The 18,650-nt window shown below is 40.2% G+C and overlaps 1 protein-coding gene across 3 annotated transcripts in view; it reads left to right on the forward strand.

Annotated features, from left to right (window-relative positions):
- Positions 1 to 1,512: 1,512 nt before the first annotated feature.
- The window catches only part of AFF2 (ALF transcription elongation factor 2), a 335,651-nt gene continuing 318,513 nt past the window's right edge, over positions 1,513 to 18,650 (forward strand). For 2 of the 3 annotated variants that reach the window (XM_086850055.1, XM_086850056.1), the window contains exon 1: positions 1,525 to 1,702. In XM_086850055.1, coding sequence (XP_086706181.1) covers positions 1,656 to 1,702 — 47 coding nt within the window. In that variant the 5' untranslated portion in view covers positions 1,525 to 1,655. Of the gene's footprint in view, positions 1,703 to 18,650 lie in introns of all 3 variants that reach the window. The other variant, XM_086850057.1, reaches the window with a different exon arrangement.

Raw genomic sequence — 18,650 nt, forward strand, 5'->3', positions numbered from 1 at the left:
TTGGGGTTTGCTGGGCATGAGCGTGGACTGTCAGCAGCGCAGCCTTGCCTAAGGTCCCTCCCTTTGGGGGCCACAAAACACTTGATGCAAATGTGAATCTTGCAGTGAAGCCCAAGATAAGATGAACTCTGTCATGTTTGACTTCCACTGATAACAGTGCCACAGCTTTTCCTATTTTAACACAATAGCGCTTATAAAACTATTGTGTACTCCTTAGGAAAGCAAAAAATTGTGGATTACATTATCTGCTCTGCTAGTGATGTAATTTATAATCTCAGATTTGTTTCTTAATTCTCAGGAATACCATAAAGATGTATCTGCCTGAGGGTTCATTGGAGCTTTTTCTGTGGTGGCAGAGCTGGCTGCTGTGACCAGCTGTGTTGAGTCTCCTACGGCTGTGACACAGCTGTGGAGATGGGACCTTACCAAAATAAGGGTCATTTCAAACTTCACCAAGTCCTCAAGACTTGCAGGGAAGTTCACGGAGTGACTGGTTTTATGGAAGACTGGAGTAAAAATGAGGATGGCTTTGGTCTTCTCTTTGCAAAACCAATGTATGCACTTGTTTGCTCAGTGGGTATATATATTTGAAGTATTCTAAATACAAAAGTGATGTAAAAAGTCATAAGATATCAGTTACTGTTAAGAAGGCAATTCAGATACAAAACTGTGAATCTGAGTAGAGAATAATTTCATTTAGGGGATGGAGGGAGCAGTGGGCCCCTTTCTACTTCTGTGTATGGGCAGCCTGGGACTTGTGCTTGTCTTCTCCCTGGGATTGGTGGGGGGAGTGGGGTGGGCTTTGCAGGGGGCTCTGGGATGCCCCTGTACTGACTCATGTCTGCAGGTGTGCAGGGCGAGCGGAAAGGGTCACCATCCCAGCGGGAGAGCGGGATGCTCCCCTGGATCCAGACCTTACGCGGCCTTTTTCATCCAGCCCTCCCGCGCTGCCCGGGTCTGACTCTGACCCTTCTCTGCCATCCTTCATCTCCCAGTGCAGCTGACCCGGAGCTCTGGCCTTGCCATGTCCGTGCAGACAGGTTTGTCCACACGCAAGAGCTGGATTTGGCAATTAAATTATAGGATTATAGGTGCCTGGTTTTTTTTGTGTGTGTGCGTTTTTTCGTTGTTTTGGTTTTTTTTTTTTATTCTCTCCCCTATTCTCCCTTCTCTCTCCCCATCTCCGACCCCGGCCAGGCCTCTCCAGGTCTCTCACAGGCGCGAAGCCGCGCCGCTCCCCGCGTCCCTGCAGTTCCTCCTTCCAGCTAAACTTCCCCGCGCTCCCGGCGGGCACTTGAGGCTCCGCCGGATCCCGGCGGTGCTGCCGCGGCGGCTCCATGCCGCGGCTTCGGGCCGCCCCGGCTCCTCCCCTCGCGGTGTGCGAGGCAGCCTGCCCGCCCGTCTGTGTGTGTGTGCGCCGGGCCGCCGCCGCTGTGCTGCCTCTCCCAGCCGGGCACAGCCGCGCCGCGCTGCTGGCGGCGGCGGCGGCGCTCCGCCACCCCGGGCGGCTCCGCGCGGCCCCGCGGCGGCCGCCGCTCCCCGCGGCGCCGCTGCCCATGCGGGCCGGGCAGCGATAGCCGCGCCGGCTCGGCTCGGCTCGGCTCTGCGGGGCGAGGAGGGGACATCACTTCTCTGAGTCTCCCCGCCACATCGTTATGGACCTATTCGACTTTTTCAGGGACTGGGACTTAGAGCAGCAGTGGTAGGTTTTTTCGGGTGGCGGGTTTTTTTTATTTTTTTATTTTTTTTGGTTTTGGTTTCTCACCAGCCCCCCCCGCCCTCCCCCCCCCTCCCCGCGCACCACCTCCCCTCCCCGTCTCTCCACCCCTCTCCTTCTTCCAGCTGCCTCTTTCCTACCCTTCCCTGCTCGCTCCCTCGGTGCCGTAGCCTTTGTTGAGGGGCGAAGCACCCGGTGCCAGCGGGGAGCGGGGCCGGCCGGGGCAGCCGGTGCCGGCCGGCTCCAGCCGCGCTCCGCGCCCGCGCCGCTGGCCCCGGCTGGGGAGCAGCGCTCGGAGCGCGGCGGCGGGGGGCGAAGTTGGTCCGCAGGGCAGCGCCGAGAGGTGCCGGGTGCCTGCTGCCATCAGCGGTGGCAGCCCCCTCCCGAGCAGGGGCGGCGATGTTCCCCGGGATCGCGGCTCTGCTAATGTTGTGTTTACTGCTGTCACTGACAATGTTCCTTTCACGGGGAGAACCGCAACTGTAGTTTCGCTGTGTGGCACAGTTCGGCTATAGCCCTGATCGGTGTAGGGGCTTCTGTTGCTGGTTTTACTGGTTTCCTATTCTAGATGAAGCATTATTGAAGTTAGTTTTAGAAGTGGGAAGCTCAGTAGCCGTGATGTTGTAACATGTATCTTTTTTTTCCTGCCCGTCTTTGCCTTATTTTTCTTTTCTTGCTTTCCATTTATTTTAGGAGTGGAATTTTAGGTTTATATTGTTCTGTAAATAGGTGCACACCTTAAAAAGGTCGGTGCATCTGTTTAAGTGCATTGTAAGCTTGTTATCAAAGTGATTGTTAAGGAATTTTTGATGGGTGACAAGTAGCTTGCAAAGTTAGAATTTTGGTAGGTATTTAGTCACTTCCCTGGCTGGTTAATGGGATTATGCTTATTCTTTGGCTGGTTTTATTTGCTCTTTCTTTACTTTTAAATTTCGCAAATATAATTCTTTAACTATGCATGGGGAAATTCAGGGGTTGGGTACTGCTTTGTTACAGCTTTTAGGCTGGAGTGCAGTTTGCTAATGAAGAAAGAGACTAAAATACTGTATTTTGTGATCCTAATCTCTAAATGCCATATAGATTATATGTGTGTATATATGTGCATTTGGACCTCGTGTTTTGCAGAAGGTTTACTTTACTTTGTTGATAATATAAAGGAATGCCTAGGAAAAAGGTAATATATCTTGTTAATAACTATTATTTTGCCAAACATGGTCTAACAGCTATTCTTGCAAATCCATGGTAATCGGAACCAAATAGCTGTCACGTTCCATTTTACAGCAATTGGAAGTAAATCCTCGCAACCATAAATTACACTGTATCAATATTAATCTGTGAGCAGGCGTTTTGGGTCATGTGCATGTTTTATCAGCTCTGCATAATCCATTGTGTTACATCTTTTTAATAATCATGCTGTTGTTATTTAAAAATAATAATCACAATAAAATTAGTGTTCAATTAAATATTATGCTTCTACTACACTATCTTTACTCTGCTACACTAATTTATTTTGCAGACAACTGATAACCACCGTATTACCACTCAAATAATATTTGCATACAATTTGCCTAATTTATAATGTGGGCAACATTAATTTAATAATTAATTTAAGAAGAATTACAACCCAATATGTGGGTGTAGTTCAAATACTAGGTATTTACAGGTATTGAGTTTTAGTGTTTGCTTAGGAACTTTCATTTGACTACGGTTTTATGTGGATTTAGAGATGTGCATCAGAAAGAAGGGAACTCTTGTGCCTCGGTTTTTCCATAAAATATGAACATATTGTCCCTCATTCTAAAATTCTATTTGCTGGTTTTTGTACCATGAAATGTATTGTTTTTAGGGTTCATGAGGAGAGAACATTTTTTTATTTTTTCAAACAGTTTGATATCTGCTCAAACTCTCTATGTGACACAGGCGTTCACACACACTCACTGCAAAGATTAAGTTGCATTTAGCTTTTAATAATCCAATAAGTATATTTAAGTGTATATATAATATGTGGGTACATAATCTGCATGTCTACACAAATATGACATGTATTTTATTATACACGTAAATATTCTTGTCTCTGACAAGTAGTTGCGTAGCTGAGAGAGAATTAAATTTAGCTCCTCTGTCAACGAACATGTGTATGTATGTAATATGTTATACATACATCATCTCTACACACCCAGGAATATGCATACGCATCCATCAAGATTTATTAATTTTGTCTGTGTATCCAATATGGTGTGGTCGCTTTGTAACATTTGCAAATAAGTACATATAACGTGATGTGTGAATTGTTGCTTATTATTTTGAAGTTGCCCTCCTTTTGCCTGTGAGCTGGCCTTTGTAAAACATGTTTCACAAGCATTTATAAGGCAATTAGGGACCCTCTTCTGCATTCCTTGCAAACCCAAAACTTCTCCTAATCTGTGCTGCAATCACTAAGAAGGCAAGCTCAGGCCTACTGTGTGTGTGGGTGTTTTTATTATCTGTATGCGAAGTACAACAGAAACATTGTTAGCCTGAGAAATATATTAAAAACATATTTATAGCTTGAGCAGAATTTTTTTTTTAATCTGATGAAAAGATGTAAAGGTAAACTTTCTCTGCCTTGCCTTTATACCAGGAAATGACTTTGTGAAAGTTACTCATTGATGGGAACAATACAGTTAATTTCTCTCCACCTCCAATGGAGGTACATTTTTATGTCACTTCTTGAAACATATTTTGTCAAGAGCTGTGATTGTTACAGCATGCAGTAGCACTACACTTGCTGAAATTTTCACCTGGCCTTCCAAATTATTAGAGGGAGCTTTGTCTTGATGATACAAACTACAGAATCAGCCCTTTTAGTTTCCTATATTAGGAGAGGTTGGAGTAGTACAAGAATGAGGTGTTTCACTGACCCTTCATTGAGAATATGATTAGGAAGGTAGCTGAGAGTTGGTGTGGGGGTTTTTGTTAACACTGGGGTAAAATGTGTAAAATCTGGCCACGAATACCCTTGTGGATGTTTTGCCAGACTTAAAAAACTTAAAAATACCCAAAACAATTTAAATAAATGTAAACTCAGGATGAGATGAAAGGGCCAAAGCTGAAATCTGCTATGATTCCTGGATGAATAGGAAGTGCTCACCTGGGCTTGCGTTTAATATGAGCCATTCTATGAGGGAGAAAGGAAGGGAGATGGATATAATGAAAAGCTTGAATGCCTGTGTGCACCAAGGGGACCACTTGCTGTTAAAAATCAAATTTCATCTTTTAAATCACTTTCCATGCTTGTCTGTGGTAACCAAGTAAATGAAATCTTGCTGTGGCCTGGGACCACGTGGCTAGATTTGAACCTGCTTACAGTGTAAAGTGGTGTCATTAATCAGCAGCTAGGAAACAACAAAACTCAACCAAGACCCAACCACCCCAGAATATATACTCCTCACTAGCGCAAACAAAGGCATTTATGTTCTATATTGTAGGTATTAATATTTTTAAGTCCTCCAATCTTTATAAAAGTGGAAGTTGAGAAAATACTTAGCAGAAAAATTCATATTGAGGTATGTAAATCAAAATCTGATGAGGTAGAATAAGATGAGCAGGTAATAGTGTTGTCTTAGCTGTGTGGTTGCAAGGAGGAAGACTTGTTTTTTTCCTATTTTATATTATGTATCACAAGTAGCCTAATTACAGCAAAACCAGCAAACTGCCAGTTATACAGGAAGAGGCTTAAACTCACTAAACTGTTACATAAATAGAAAGTTCAAAGGTCTGTTTGTGGCTGACAAAGCTGAGAACAGGCCATCTGTGGGCCAGGTTCCTCTCCTGTGTGAATGTAGAAACACACTGCATGCCACAGCAGCACACTCTTTCATCATAGTCCTCAACCTGGAGGGGGTGATCCTGCTCTCCAGACAAAGGTGAACTGTTTCAGTTCCAGCCCTTGCTATTTCCCCCTCTTCACCCACCTTCCTGCTTCCCTCTTTACCTTGTGCCCTGCAGAAGACCTTCTCAGTTACTGTTCTTTTAGCAGGGTTTGTGATAACCCAGTAAATGAAAAGTCTTCTGAGCATGGAAACTGTTGTGTTTCTGATGGGAATTTGGGAAAGAGAGTGGATAAGCTCTTTGGGAGTTAGTTTTAATTTTTTTTTAAATTTAAATATTTTATGGGGTGATGGTGAGAGCTTTAGTGTAGGAAAAAGTTCCATTTTGAATGGATTTCTGTAAGATTTTTATCCCTGTCCCTTTCTTCTCCCTAAGAAATGTTACAGTTGAATTGCAGTTACTTTTTGGATTTGTATTACAGATATCCACAAGTAATTATTTGAGAATGTTTAATTTTCAATTTGCTCTGAAAGTGTAAATGGATAGATTGTGTGGCTGCTGGTGGGTGTGTGAGGGGGATTAGATCCTGTCAAAACAAACAGCTGAAGAAGACCAAAAATAGTCTTGGGCCAAAACCTGTACTTGAAGTACGTCCTGATTTAGTAATTCTTCCCCGGCTGATACTGAACTCCATGGAGTGTAAATCTTAAAAGAATTTGGCTGTTTGCAAACATTAAGCTCACATCTATCCTGTGAGGCAAAATTACAATCAGTTTAACAGCATTTGAGTTGTTTTCCTAATGATTCATTCAAGAATTTAATTACTTTTAAAATATAAAAATTGGGATGGAGAGCAGATACATTAGGTAATGTTCAGCTATTCTGAGGCCAGACAGAACTTAGGAGCATTTAAGCAGTTCGTCATGAATGCCAATTATATTGTTTGGGGTTATCTTTTTTAGTAAAAGATGATACTATGATGCAGGTCCTTCAGTAAAGCAAAATTACTCCTTTTGTCTGACAAGAGTACTTCTGCAACCTGGAATTTTCTAGATAATTTAGAGTGGAAAATGCGACATTCTGTAAAGTATTAACTTAAATATACTAAATGGTCTTTGAAAAGACGGATAGACACTGCTGGTCTTTTTATGCTTCTTAGGACTGAGACAATATGCTCCAGTATTGTGGAAAGAGTGTTGTGATGCTTTCTGTGTTATGAGGCCCAGATTCTGTTTTTATCTAGGTAAAGAAAAATGCTCAATATGGGATAAAATTTGTGCTAAACTTAGAAAAAACGTGGGCCTTAATTAAGCAGGGCCCATAGACAGGTATGTAGTTTTAAGCACACAAGAGGTCCTATTAAAACAACTCTGATTTCAAGTTAAGTTTCACCAAACTGTGTCTTTGATCACTCCCAAAATGCTTGATGTGTTGTACTAATGGCTAAGCCCCAGTTTTTGATGTATTTGGTAATAAAAGCTGATGTTATTTTTGACTGTACAGTACTCATTCATTTCCCTGCAATCTACAGTAGCTTTACATGATTTCACAAATAACTGGGCAGCCAGAAAGAACGCAAATATTAAATCCCATTTAAAAAAAAAACGTAGAAGGATTGTAGAAAGCATTTTATACCTTAGTCCATGAAGTGTTTAGAATAAGCATCTAAACAGATAGACCCTATCCTGTATTTTCCCTGTGCCTTTAGTTTGAGGTAATGAAATTATTTTTGTGTCAAGGACTTGAAGGATTTGGTTCCTGAATGTTTGTTAAATGTATATAGTCAATAAATACCATAAAGAACCTTGGAGAAATTACCTCCTCCAGCATCTGCCTGAGTCAATGCCAGTGATGTCAGTGAAGGTGCTCCCAGCTGACTTGAAAGGGTCCTTGATTTGCCCATTTTGGCCAAAAGGCAGACTTCTTTAAACGTAGAGCAACTCTCTAATGACAAGGATCAGCAAGGCACTGTGCGCATGCCTAATGCTATGCATGTGGAAAAACTCCTCAGAGCCCAATTCTGAACCTGTCCAATTCAAATTTACTGCCTTTCTTTTACAGAAAGAATAGAAAAATGGAGGGGAAAGCTTGAATCTTTTCTCTTGATTGCAGTTAACAGTATGGATTTTCTAAAGCCATCAAACATCTATTAGCACTGAAAACTGAAAATGTGCCACAATTCTTGGTTTTGCAATGTTGCAAATTCTTCCTTAAGCATTGAGAAAGAAAGCAAATCAAGTAGGATGTCAAGTTAGTATCACCTTCCATAATATAACATGGTCAGGAAGTCACACCAGTGACTCTAAAAGACAACTCTTTCATCCTTTAAACGTTACTGAATGTTCTGTGTTGATGCTTTGTAACCAAAATATTTATTTAAATTGTTCTAGTAGCCTTGGTCAGAGGTCAGAAGGTACATTACTCCTGACTAATGGACAACTGTAGAGGTTTAAAAAAATTAGAGGAAGGATGGCAGTGTGTGTGTCAGTAGCTTTTAAGCTCTGTCTTGAATAACTTCTAATGAAACAGTTGTTTGACCAAAGATTCTCACAAAGGGCATATGATGTTAAATCTTTGTTTGTGAGGAAATTGTGGGAGAATGAGCTCGAGGGCTTGTTTTCAAACACACTATACTGGAGTCCAGTCTTGAAGAAACTTTATAAAAATTGTATATTGCTTCTAAATTTCAATAGGACTGCTATTGAGTGTAATCAGTTTGATGGGTTTACAAGGTTGGGCTCATAGCACTGAAAAAGTAATGTAGAGCAAGAGAGCTGAGGTAAGGGAATAACCCAAAACTTCCTGCAGTTAACTTCCCAGCTGTTACAAGCTGTTTTATCATGAAGAGGCTATTTCTCAACTTGTACATAGCAGATCAACAGCACAAATGGTGACTTTTAAGCAAAGGCCTAGTCAGTAGTTTCTTCAGTAAAACTGCATGTCATGTTTTAATAACATTTTATGAATGTATTCAAATCAAGCCACTGAGAGACGAAAACTCTCACTTGGCAAATTTTTTTCCTTGTGACCTCAGCTGTTGATCTGTTGTTGATCTGTGTCTTTTTACTGGAGATGATCACTGAGTCCTTATTTCATGTGATTTGGAATGGTGAGTTTTAAGGAGAGTGGGAGATGATTCCACAACTGGAAGCTGATTTTCCTTGTAGGTGGAGCAGAGAATAGGGAATGCCATTTACTATGTGTGGTGTGTAAGACTTGTTTAGTGAGAAGCTGTAGTCAGCAGTTCAGAATCCTGACTCACATGCAGCATGGTGCTACCAGTTATAGTAATACATGAATAGCCCACTCATAATTATATGTAGTTATAGGGGTGGGGTATTAACAACCAGCAAAGAAGAAAACGAGATAGAGCACCAAGTTAAAAATCACTGAGTTGTTCTTTTGACAAGTATTATAATAGCTATTTTTGTATGCTGTGGGTGTACATGATGTTGTGGAATGAGTAAATTCTGTAGCTCTACATTGCCAGTGCCTGGGGTGCAAACCTGCAGAAAACTTACTACTGAGACTAGTGCTTTTTCCATTTGGCACTTTATTTACATGGACTGTTGGCAGGATTCAATTGTAGCTCAAAAATTTTCTTGGACATCCAAGTGTAGGCTCATTTGATAGGTGATAGTATGTACATCCTGCAAAGTGACAGACACCTGAAAGTGACACTGGATAAAAGCAGAGCAGTCCTTGGTGGCTTATGATCTGTGCTGAGAAGGTGGCTTCATAATGGAATATTTTTTATTTAAATGTTTTTATGTCTGAGGGCAACAGTATGTTATGTAAGTCTACTTATTCTTTTTTTTGTCCTTTATTACTGGTTTAGGTCAAGATTTCTCTTGTGAGGGAAAAGAGCATACAACTGTCAGTAGAAAAAGCAAATGCAAAGCTTTAAATATAAACTATCATTAAGGTCTCCAGTTCCCATTTATTTCAGTCTTATGTCATGAGGGAAACAGAGATCTTGCCATAACACGGTGTTTAGATGAGTCTGTTTCTATGCTGCTGTCAGTAGCCACACTTGTATTTGAGAATACTGTCTTGGAACATTATATGTCTGTTGGTTATGGACCTCTTTGTCTGCAGAGATAGCAGAGTAAGACATGTTTTCAGAAGGCTGCACATGCTTTAGGTGCCTGTCCTGAACTCTCAGGTGAGACCCCCCCGCCAATAGCTTGGGAGGCAGCCAGTTCACATATGAAAACTTTGGGCTGCTCTTTTGAATGTGGGGGTGATTTTTCTTCCAGTTTCTTTCCTGTAGAACAATGGAGTGACATTCTTCCTGGTGTTTCCTATGAAGAATAATGATGAAGAATTATCTTCTCTGTCTACAAGTGTTTAAAAACTCGTTAGTTAGGGTCCCTGAAAGAGTTCCAATACAAGTCAGTGGGTGTGGTGAAGCCAATTGTCATGGGAAGTGGACTGAGCCCTGGGGCTGGTGGTCAGCAGGGAGGCAGAGCTGTAAAGAATACTGTGCATATGCTATAGTAAGCATTTTCATAGATCTCCTCCATGGGAGAGGACAATGGCTTTGGAGCTCATATTTACTCAAAAAGCAGCCCTTTGATTTTCATGGCTTTCTGCTTGGTTGCACATTGGAAAGCCCATTTGTCTTCACCAAGCCTTTGAAGAGGGGTAGGTGAAGGAATTGAGGCATTGGCCAGTGTCTGAAGGCTAGTGGTTGCTTGGTGAAGGAACTAAGTTGCATTGCTTTTTTTTAGTAATGCTTGAAAGGGTTGTAATTTTTAAGTTTATGAAATTAAGGTGAATATATATTCTTAGAAACAGAATATGGTTTCTCTCACTGGTACTGTGGCTAGTTACTGCCTTTGGAAAGTCACTTGGTATCTTTCGAAGTGAGGGAATGGTATTTACTTTTGTGGTGATTTGCCTTTTTTTAATTTTTTTTATTTTAATTTTTGTTCAGTTGCAAAGCATGAGAGATAAAGGCCAGCTATGTAGTTAACTTTATCTGGTCTTTCTGCTCACATTTCATCTTACTGGGTGTCAGCTGGGAACTGCTCTTGACATTTTCTCTACTCTGAACTTCATTCTAGCTATATAGTCCTTCACTGGCTTGCTTGTACAGTGTTACATACAAGAAAAGCAAATGGTGTTGATTGTCTGTGGCATAGCTGATGCACAGAGATCCTTGTGTTGGATGATATCAGACAGATATCAGACACATCTTTAGAAAAACGTGAGGATTTTTCTAGCCACAGACCCTTCAACCAATATTGATTTATGCCTCTTCTTTACCTCCTTTTGTGAAGTGATAAGTGTAGCATCTCTAATTTTTACTGGTAGACTTTCGGGGAAGTCATTGTCATCACCCCTCCTTATATAGTGGGAAATGGGAAGAGAGAAATGACTTGCAGAAGGACTCTTTGTTGGTCAGGAATGCAGCTGAGTTCCACTTCACTGCTTGCCAAGTCTGATGGGTATATTTTCCCATTTTGTGGGGGTGTGATGAGGTTAAGTCCCTTAATGTTATGAATGTTCACTGTGATAGAGGAAGACAGAAACCTAGGCAGATATATTAGTAGGGGGAAGGCAAGCCTATAAAGAGGAATTGTGGGATTTGGGCAGAGCATGTGTGCATGAGAAGATAATCAAAGCAGAGAACTCTTCTGAAAGGCAGAATTTATTTACAATGTGTATACTTCATGTAATTTTCCCTGCTAGTATAGCTGAACAGTGAAGGCCATGGACCTTTTGGAGACAGAACCATCTTGTTACACCAGAAGACTTGTCATTTACCAGATCTTATAGCAAAGCTTTGTATATGCAGCTGTAGCTTAAGTAAACATCATCTCTTGGATGGTTCACTGAATAGTACATCCACAGTTTTTCAGAAGCATTGTTGCTCTTTGAGCCAACTGCCTTTGTTTCTAGCAGATCACTGCTACTTTGTTGGTTAACCCTGGGCATGAATTTTCTTCTCATATGTTATTAGACTGAGCATATTTTCTATTTATACCACTTGGGGATACAAATTACTGTGTTGCATTGAGCAAGCACAAGGAAAAGTACATCCTTGTGATTGGACAAAAAAAGAATACAGGGTAAAATTTTATTCTAAGGTCCTTTCTTTCAAGGTTCAAGGGAAAACAGGCAGGAAAACAATTAATGGTCTTTATTTTTATGTCCCTGAAAAGTAGGAGGTATTTTCACATATGTGTTTTAATAGACTATGTTGGTAGAATTTGGTTTTGAAATTAGCAATGTGCCTTTTAAGAAAGGAATGAATGTTGATGAAATCCTATGTGTCACTTTTAGGCAACTGGGGAGATGATCAGTGGCATACATACTTGGAAGCATTATCTTTGTGGCTTTGATAGCTGTCTGTGGACCAGTAAGTTTGCACTAGAGGGCTGAGCTGGAGGCCACTGCCGCTGGTTGAAGTTTTTCATTGATTTAGTAAACTCTAAACCATACTTAGCTACAGCTTCCCTTTTTTTCAGATTTTATTTTGGGAACAGATGACCTTTACCTACTCTGTAGTAGAGCTCCAGAAATATTATGCAATCTATTGCAATGTTTTTGTTACTGCTCAGTCTTCCCTTTTCTCTTTAAAGAGCCCTTGACCAAACTGACTGCTTTTAAGTGTGCCCATGGATCATAGATGAGGGAATATAATTAAAGAGAGTTTTGGTATTTGTGTAGGGAAATACCTGTGCACTCATTTAGAATCGTAAGCTCCATCAGCAGGACACTGAGCATGTTTGGATCATAGACCATGACTAGGTGTTATCCTCATCAAGATAATGAATAATACACTTCCCTGTCACTTCACATTGCTGTTTCTTTCCCCATTACCCAAGACAAGCTGTTGTGTGAGAATTTCCCTGGTTGTAGACTGCTCATGAATCTTGCAGTACATGACATACAGACATCTAACAAACATGACTAGAAACTGCATAAAATGCACAGACATAACACAGAAGTCATGTGTTTGAAAACACATTAGAGCTCCACAAATAGCCTGATATCTAGAAGGCTTTTTTTCCTCCCATGTATCGATAACCAAAAATATTCTGGTAGCTGCCTTTCAACCAGATCAGTGTTATTTTAATTTTGTAATGATTTTTGCTTCAATGATAAAAGGTCTCAGCAAAAAATTGAGGCAGACTAGAATGTTTGGTTAAGATTTAATATTTTCTAACTAATTATAACACAGTGTCAATATGTGCTCTGATATCTGTGGGAAGAAAAAGAACATAAAAGATACAGTTCCATTGTACTCGTCTTTTGTAGACAATTAACAGTTAGGTTGATGTCTGAAGCAAGGGTGAGAGAATTGATAAACCTATTCTAAAGGGTTTGAAAAGTTGAAGTGAATTCTTAGTGTAGATTAGGAACAAATGATGACAGCCAAGCTAGCATTACCTCAGTTGATTAATTTATAAGGATACTGGTCAATGATTTTAACCAACAGCTATGCACAGTAGAATCCTAATGGGATCTGTCTGTTGAGATTACATAAAGTAGAACATTTGATTTATTTCATAGCTTTCCAATGCATCACTTTAACTTCATACAAATAATGCATTAGTCACACTGGATAAGATGGCGTATTGAATAAAGTTGTGATTTTGTCTGCTTCTTATAATCTGATTTTATAAAGGATTAAATCTGTTTTAGTAGTTTATTCATATCATAAAAGAGATTGTTGGTTGAATGAAATCTTTACATCTGCCACTTTCTATCTCATTAGAAAAGACAGTAACATAAAGTTCCTCGTTTCCTCCCAGTCTGTTTTATCTCCTGGTGTGTCTGAGTGTGTATACCTTCCATACATGTTTGTATATTATAATGTCAGTATGTTCTCAGAGATGTGGTTACGAATGTGTCACAGCTTTGGAGGGATAATACCAGGGGCTGTATGTTCTGGCCAAGAACAAATGGGGATGTGGGCAAAGGGTGACTGTCAAAAATCGGAAAGTGATGGCTTGTAGCAGCATGGCCTCTTTGTGTGTGTGTGTGTTTATGTGTCTGCATGTGTGGTGCAGAATTCAGCAGGTACTTGAGCACACCCAGCCCTTCACTTTGTGCAAGGAGTGTATGCTTAACGATGAGCAGGTGTTGACTTAAGGCTGATTTAAGAGGACTTGAAGGCAAGGCATTCCTCTGGACTTAAATGTGAATTGTCACTTGTGACCAACTGTCATTCATCTATCACACTTCCACTGGTTTTAAAAACACTATTCTAGTTCAGATGCATGGTTGATTTTATTAAGTTAGTATTTAACGGAAAGTTATAAATCTAGGCATTTTTTATCCACTCTTGCTGGGGGGTTGATTTATTGTTTGTGTATTTTATTCCTTTTGTTGAAATGTGTGTCACTGACAGAATGCTGCTGTTACAACTAGCAGTTGTTTCCACATAGACCTTCAAAAAGTAGTATCAGTAGATCTTTTCATAGATGTTTTTCTTATTTGTATGTAAGGATCTTGCAATTTTTATTTACTCCTATTCAGTTTTTAGGGACAGATTTGGTCTTCTGAAGATGAGATTGTCTTAGATTCTGATGTTGAACAGAAGGTACTATCCAGCTCTTTCAGTTGTCTTTTTACTCAAGGCATGTTCTGAGGATCTCAGTTCCCCCTTCCAAAGACTTGCTGAGGACAAAACTTCTTCATTCACATTTTCATTCGTTGATACATGTTTTAGTTTAACTTGCTCTGGCATTTAAATCTTGTCTGCTTTGCCCACATACATTGATTTGGTAGGAGTGTTTTGATATAAAATGTGTGGTCAGGCTCCTCTCTAGGTCAGGGATCCTCCTGCAAGCTTTGGTTGCAGACGCAGCGGAGCACTGGGGCAGGCAGGTGGCTTGTGATGGGCTCTGCCAAAGGGTTTACACAGAGCTATACCCATTTGACTCTCAGTGCAGGACTGGGCCTGTCTCTGACTCCAGTGAGCTTCTGGAACAAGACTTTAGGATTCACATTTTGTTCTTCATGCTTTGTTGTAGGAGAAATGACAGCAGGGCTCAGCTCTGCTCAGTACTGGCCATTGTCTCTGCAGCAGCGCTGTGCTCACTGCTGAGCCCTGCAGTCATGGCTGAGTCATTTTGTGCTTAAATCATATTTGTTACTGAAATTGAGGGGGAAACCCTTTTACTTCTCATGAAAGTGATTTTGGTTGTATGCATTCCCATGATGCAGAATGGTCCTCAAAAGGGCAGTAATGTTTGCTGAGGTGGAGAATTTCTGGGGCCAGATCTGGGAAGTGTGCACAGGTTGGTTTGCTGAGGGCAAGATAAGGGACACTTTACCCAAATGGAAACTTCCTCAGCTAAATTTAAGTATCCTCTGCTACAGGGTTTCATACACACAGTGAAGCAGCTCTAGAATCTGTGACCTTGAGAAGGTCATGAGAAGCAGACACAGCTCCAGCAGCACAGGGGGAAGTTGACTTTGAAGGGAGCCTTCCCCAGCTACCCTCCTTCACATGTGGCCTGACTGCTGGAGGTGTGATCCTGGAGCTGGACATGGCTGGAGCCCACATCCATCTCTGCTATCAGAGAATGTCCAACCTGATGCTTTCTGTGTGCACAGCTATTTAAATGAAAGTATTTGTCAGATTCCTCACATATGTAGTAGCATAATTTTGGGGGTGAAAAGCATGTGCTGATTATGTATTGTTCTAATTGTTATTCAAAATTAGACCCACAGTTCAGTAGGACTAATGTCACCTTCCAGTCTTCAGTTAAAAAATTATCCTGTGAGATGGTTACACCAGTAAGACACAGCTTAAGTATTTAAATATGAAAGAGCAGTTCCACACTGTTCATTTTCAGTGAGGAGTACTGACTGTATCTCTAAATAAACAGAGAACAGCTTTTTATGAGAGATTTTTGTTGTGTTTTATTTGGCAGCTGTCTTAATAGGAATTCTTCAATAGTATTTATTGTATTTTGTGCTGGTAGGGGTGACAGCCAAAGCAGAATCTGAGCAGTTTTACTTGCTTTACTCATGAACAATAAGAAAATATTGCTGTATTAATTACTTTTGTGCTTTATTGGCAAAAATAAAGAGATTCTATAACATGAAATTGCTAATATGAGAAAGGCTTTGATTTTCTCATTAGCACAGGATATTTTGCATCTGTTCTGGTTCACAAGTGCATTGTTGGCACTTAAATAATAATAATGACTCGGTAATGAATAAGAATAACAACAAATAAGCATGTGAGTATTCAGGCAGTCAGGCACCCTCCGGTGTTTATCAGTAGGTTGGTTTTGGAGGTCTTGCAAAGTGAGCTGTTCCCATATGCCCATTCAGATTTTCTTAGATCATTGCACAGCCTGGAGATTCATTTTGCTGCTGACATGGCTGGGTTATATACAAGCACTTTTTTCATTGTATGTCAGTAGTAAAATGCTGAAGTTGAAATGGGAAATGTTTATTCCACTTAGAGACATTTAAGTCTCCATTTTTCCTCTCCATTTTTTTTTTTTTTTTTTTTTTGTGTGTGTGTGTGTGTGTGAATAGAGTCTTAAGTATCTCATTGTTTTGAATTTTTGAAAATACCAAAGCACTGGATTGTTCTGCCAGTCTTTCAAGTATATTCTTAAAAACATAGCCTGGAAACACCTTCACTACAGTTCAACTCGGCTTGTATTAAATTGTCTTTGCTTCTGTAGGTACTCCTACATAAACAGAGAATGTTAAACTAATGTTTGCAGTCTATCTTGAATGTTAAAAAGCACAGAAATCTAAAATGAAGGTGCAATTTCTGATTTGACTTTTGGTTTATAGCACTGTCTCACCTTCTATAAAGTCTCTTGCCTGCCTGTAGAATATGCCTCACAGTGCAATTTATGGATTTCATTTTTCTCCAGGTCTTATCTAATATCAAATAGTTAAGAACAATGATAAGTGAAGGATAGCACAATACTCCCTTTATTGTTAAAGCAGTGGCTAATTTTATCAAAGTATATTAACTTTTAACCTTATTCTCAAAATAATTTGGACTAATGATGTGGCTTCATGGTTACGAGTTTAAGCGAAAAGGAAAATGATCAGTTCAAGTTGGGGGAAGAAACCCAGAAATTATGCTGTGAGTTACTGTTTTCTTAAGACACTACATTGCACTGTAAGTTATACCCTTATGACCCTGCATCTCAAGAGTAACAAAAAAGTGTCTATGTGTATAAACAATGGAATTTGACAATTCTTTTTAAGATTCTTAAGGTTCTGGAATGGCAGGCAAGAAGGGCATTTCTGTGTGAAGAGTCTAAATTGTACCTGTCCATTAATGCCATTAGAGGACTGTCACTAAAACACATTACCAGAAAGGTAATTGGTCATATTGATTGCTCCAAGTGATACTTGTTTCAAGAAGTCTGCCTATGTTAAAGTACACTTCAGCAATATATATGAAGCAAAGCAAAGCAAAAGTTGATTTTTTTTTTTTCTTGTTGATTAAAATTATTTTTTAGTCCAACAGCCCTCCACTGTTCATGGTAAAAATAAAACAGGAAGGGAGGAATAAAAAAAAAAAAAAGAAAGAAAAGCAAAACACATAAAAAAGTTCTCCTCCTCCAATTAAAACAGTTTAGCCTTGGATAAGCCAAAAGAAATTGGTAAAGTAAGTAGTTTAATAGCACATGACCTGTAAAGTACTTAAAGTGATCTGTGAATGGAAGCTACCCTAAGCCTGTTTCTTGTCACAGTAATTTGTCTGGTTTAAGAGCAGAATAAGTGGGTCTCCTTGGCAGTACAAGAGCAAGTAGATCACTAGGTGAGATCAGATAGGAGTCTCTGGTGGTAACAACCGAACAACAACAAAGCTCTTCTTTGACACCATTTCTACTGCTGTTAATTCTCTTAATAAGTGCGCTAATTATCATGAACCTGATAAGGCTTATATTAATTGACTGAACTAAATGTAAATTCTGGTTAAATAGAGAGTAGTTCAGTAGACTTGACAGGTGCTGGTTTGCTTAACTGCTGTATTCCGAGTGATGGTATGCTTCAAAATAAATAATCTAACTGTTGAATTTTGGGGAGGCTTCAAATGCTCAAGTTTTACTCCTAAAACAAAAAAAACCTTAAACTTTTCAGGATATCTTCAGCCTTTCTCCCATCCTATGAACTTTATGTGAGGGCAGTTTTTGTACTGCAGTGAAATCCCTCTGTAGCCATTTGTCGTATTTGCATGGCACAGAGTAGTGTGGCCTGTTTGTCTCCCAACATTATTACAGAAGTAAATGCTGGAAAATACATAGCAGCACCAACCAGTGGTGATGGGTGTAGGGTAGATGTAGAGTTCCAGTTAAAGGGTGCCCAGATTCGGGTGGAACCTTTTGGGCAGATGATCTCTCTCTGTTTCCCTCTACATGTTTGCAAAATGGACACTGGAGTATACACCTGGCTTAGAGACCCTTTAGGGCCTTGTAGTTGTGAAGATTATACATGAAGACCTTTCAGATAGCTTTCATATGTCCAAGCAAAACTGTATCAGTATTAAAATGTTCTTCTTTTACTTGGGAGGAGGGAATTTCCTGGTTAAGTGCTTAGTATTGTAAGTGGAAACATGGAAATGGACATGGAAGAGGCAAACATCTTAGCAACAAATGTCACAGACATTTTTGGGAATGCTGGAATATTTATACTATATTTTATGTGTACCATAATTAGACATTGCCATTAGTGCACACAACCTCTTCATTTTAATTGTCAGGAGAGCTGTCACACTCTTCAAGACCAATCAGCTTTTATTGTATCACAGCTACATTTCATTACTTTGTAAGATGTTTTAATTCTTTTTCCCCCTTCTCCTTACACATGTTCATGGCCAAAGCAAACAGCTCTGGAAACTGGTGTCCTCTGCCAATCAAGTGCCCTGGCAGAACAAGGTTCTTTCTCTGTGCTCAGGTCTGGCCACTTCCAGAAGGAAGTTTGGGTATCCCTTATTCCTGTACTTGATGCCCACTGTCATCTCAGTAATGCTTCTGGGGACTGACTCCTGTATTTGTTTTTGCTAGGTAATGTTCGTCTTCCCAAAACACTCAAAAAGCAATCTCCTACCAATCCAGCTAAAGGCAAATGTATCACGAGACTTGAGCAGTGTCTTAGGACTCTGTAATGTCACTGAGAA

Source organism: Cyanistes caeruleus, chromosome 14 (assembly GCF_971803275.1).
Source record: "Cyanistes caeruleus chromosome 14, bCyaCae1.hap1.1, whole genome shotgun sequence".
In the NCBI taxonomy this organism is placed as follows: domain Eukaryota; kingdom Metazoa; phylum Chordata; class Aves; order Passeriformes; family Paridae; genus Cyanistes; species Cyanistes caeruleus.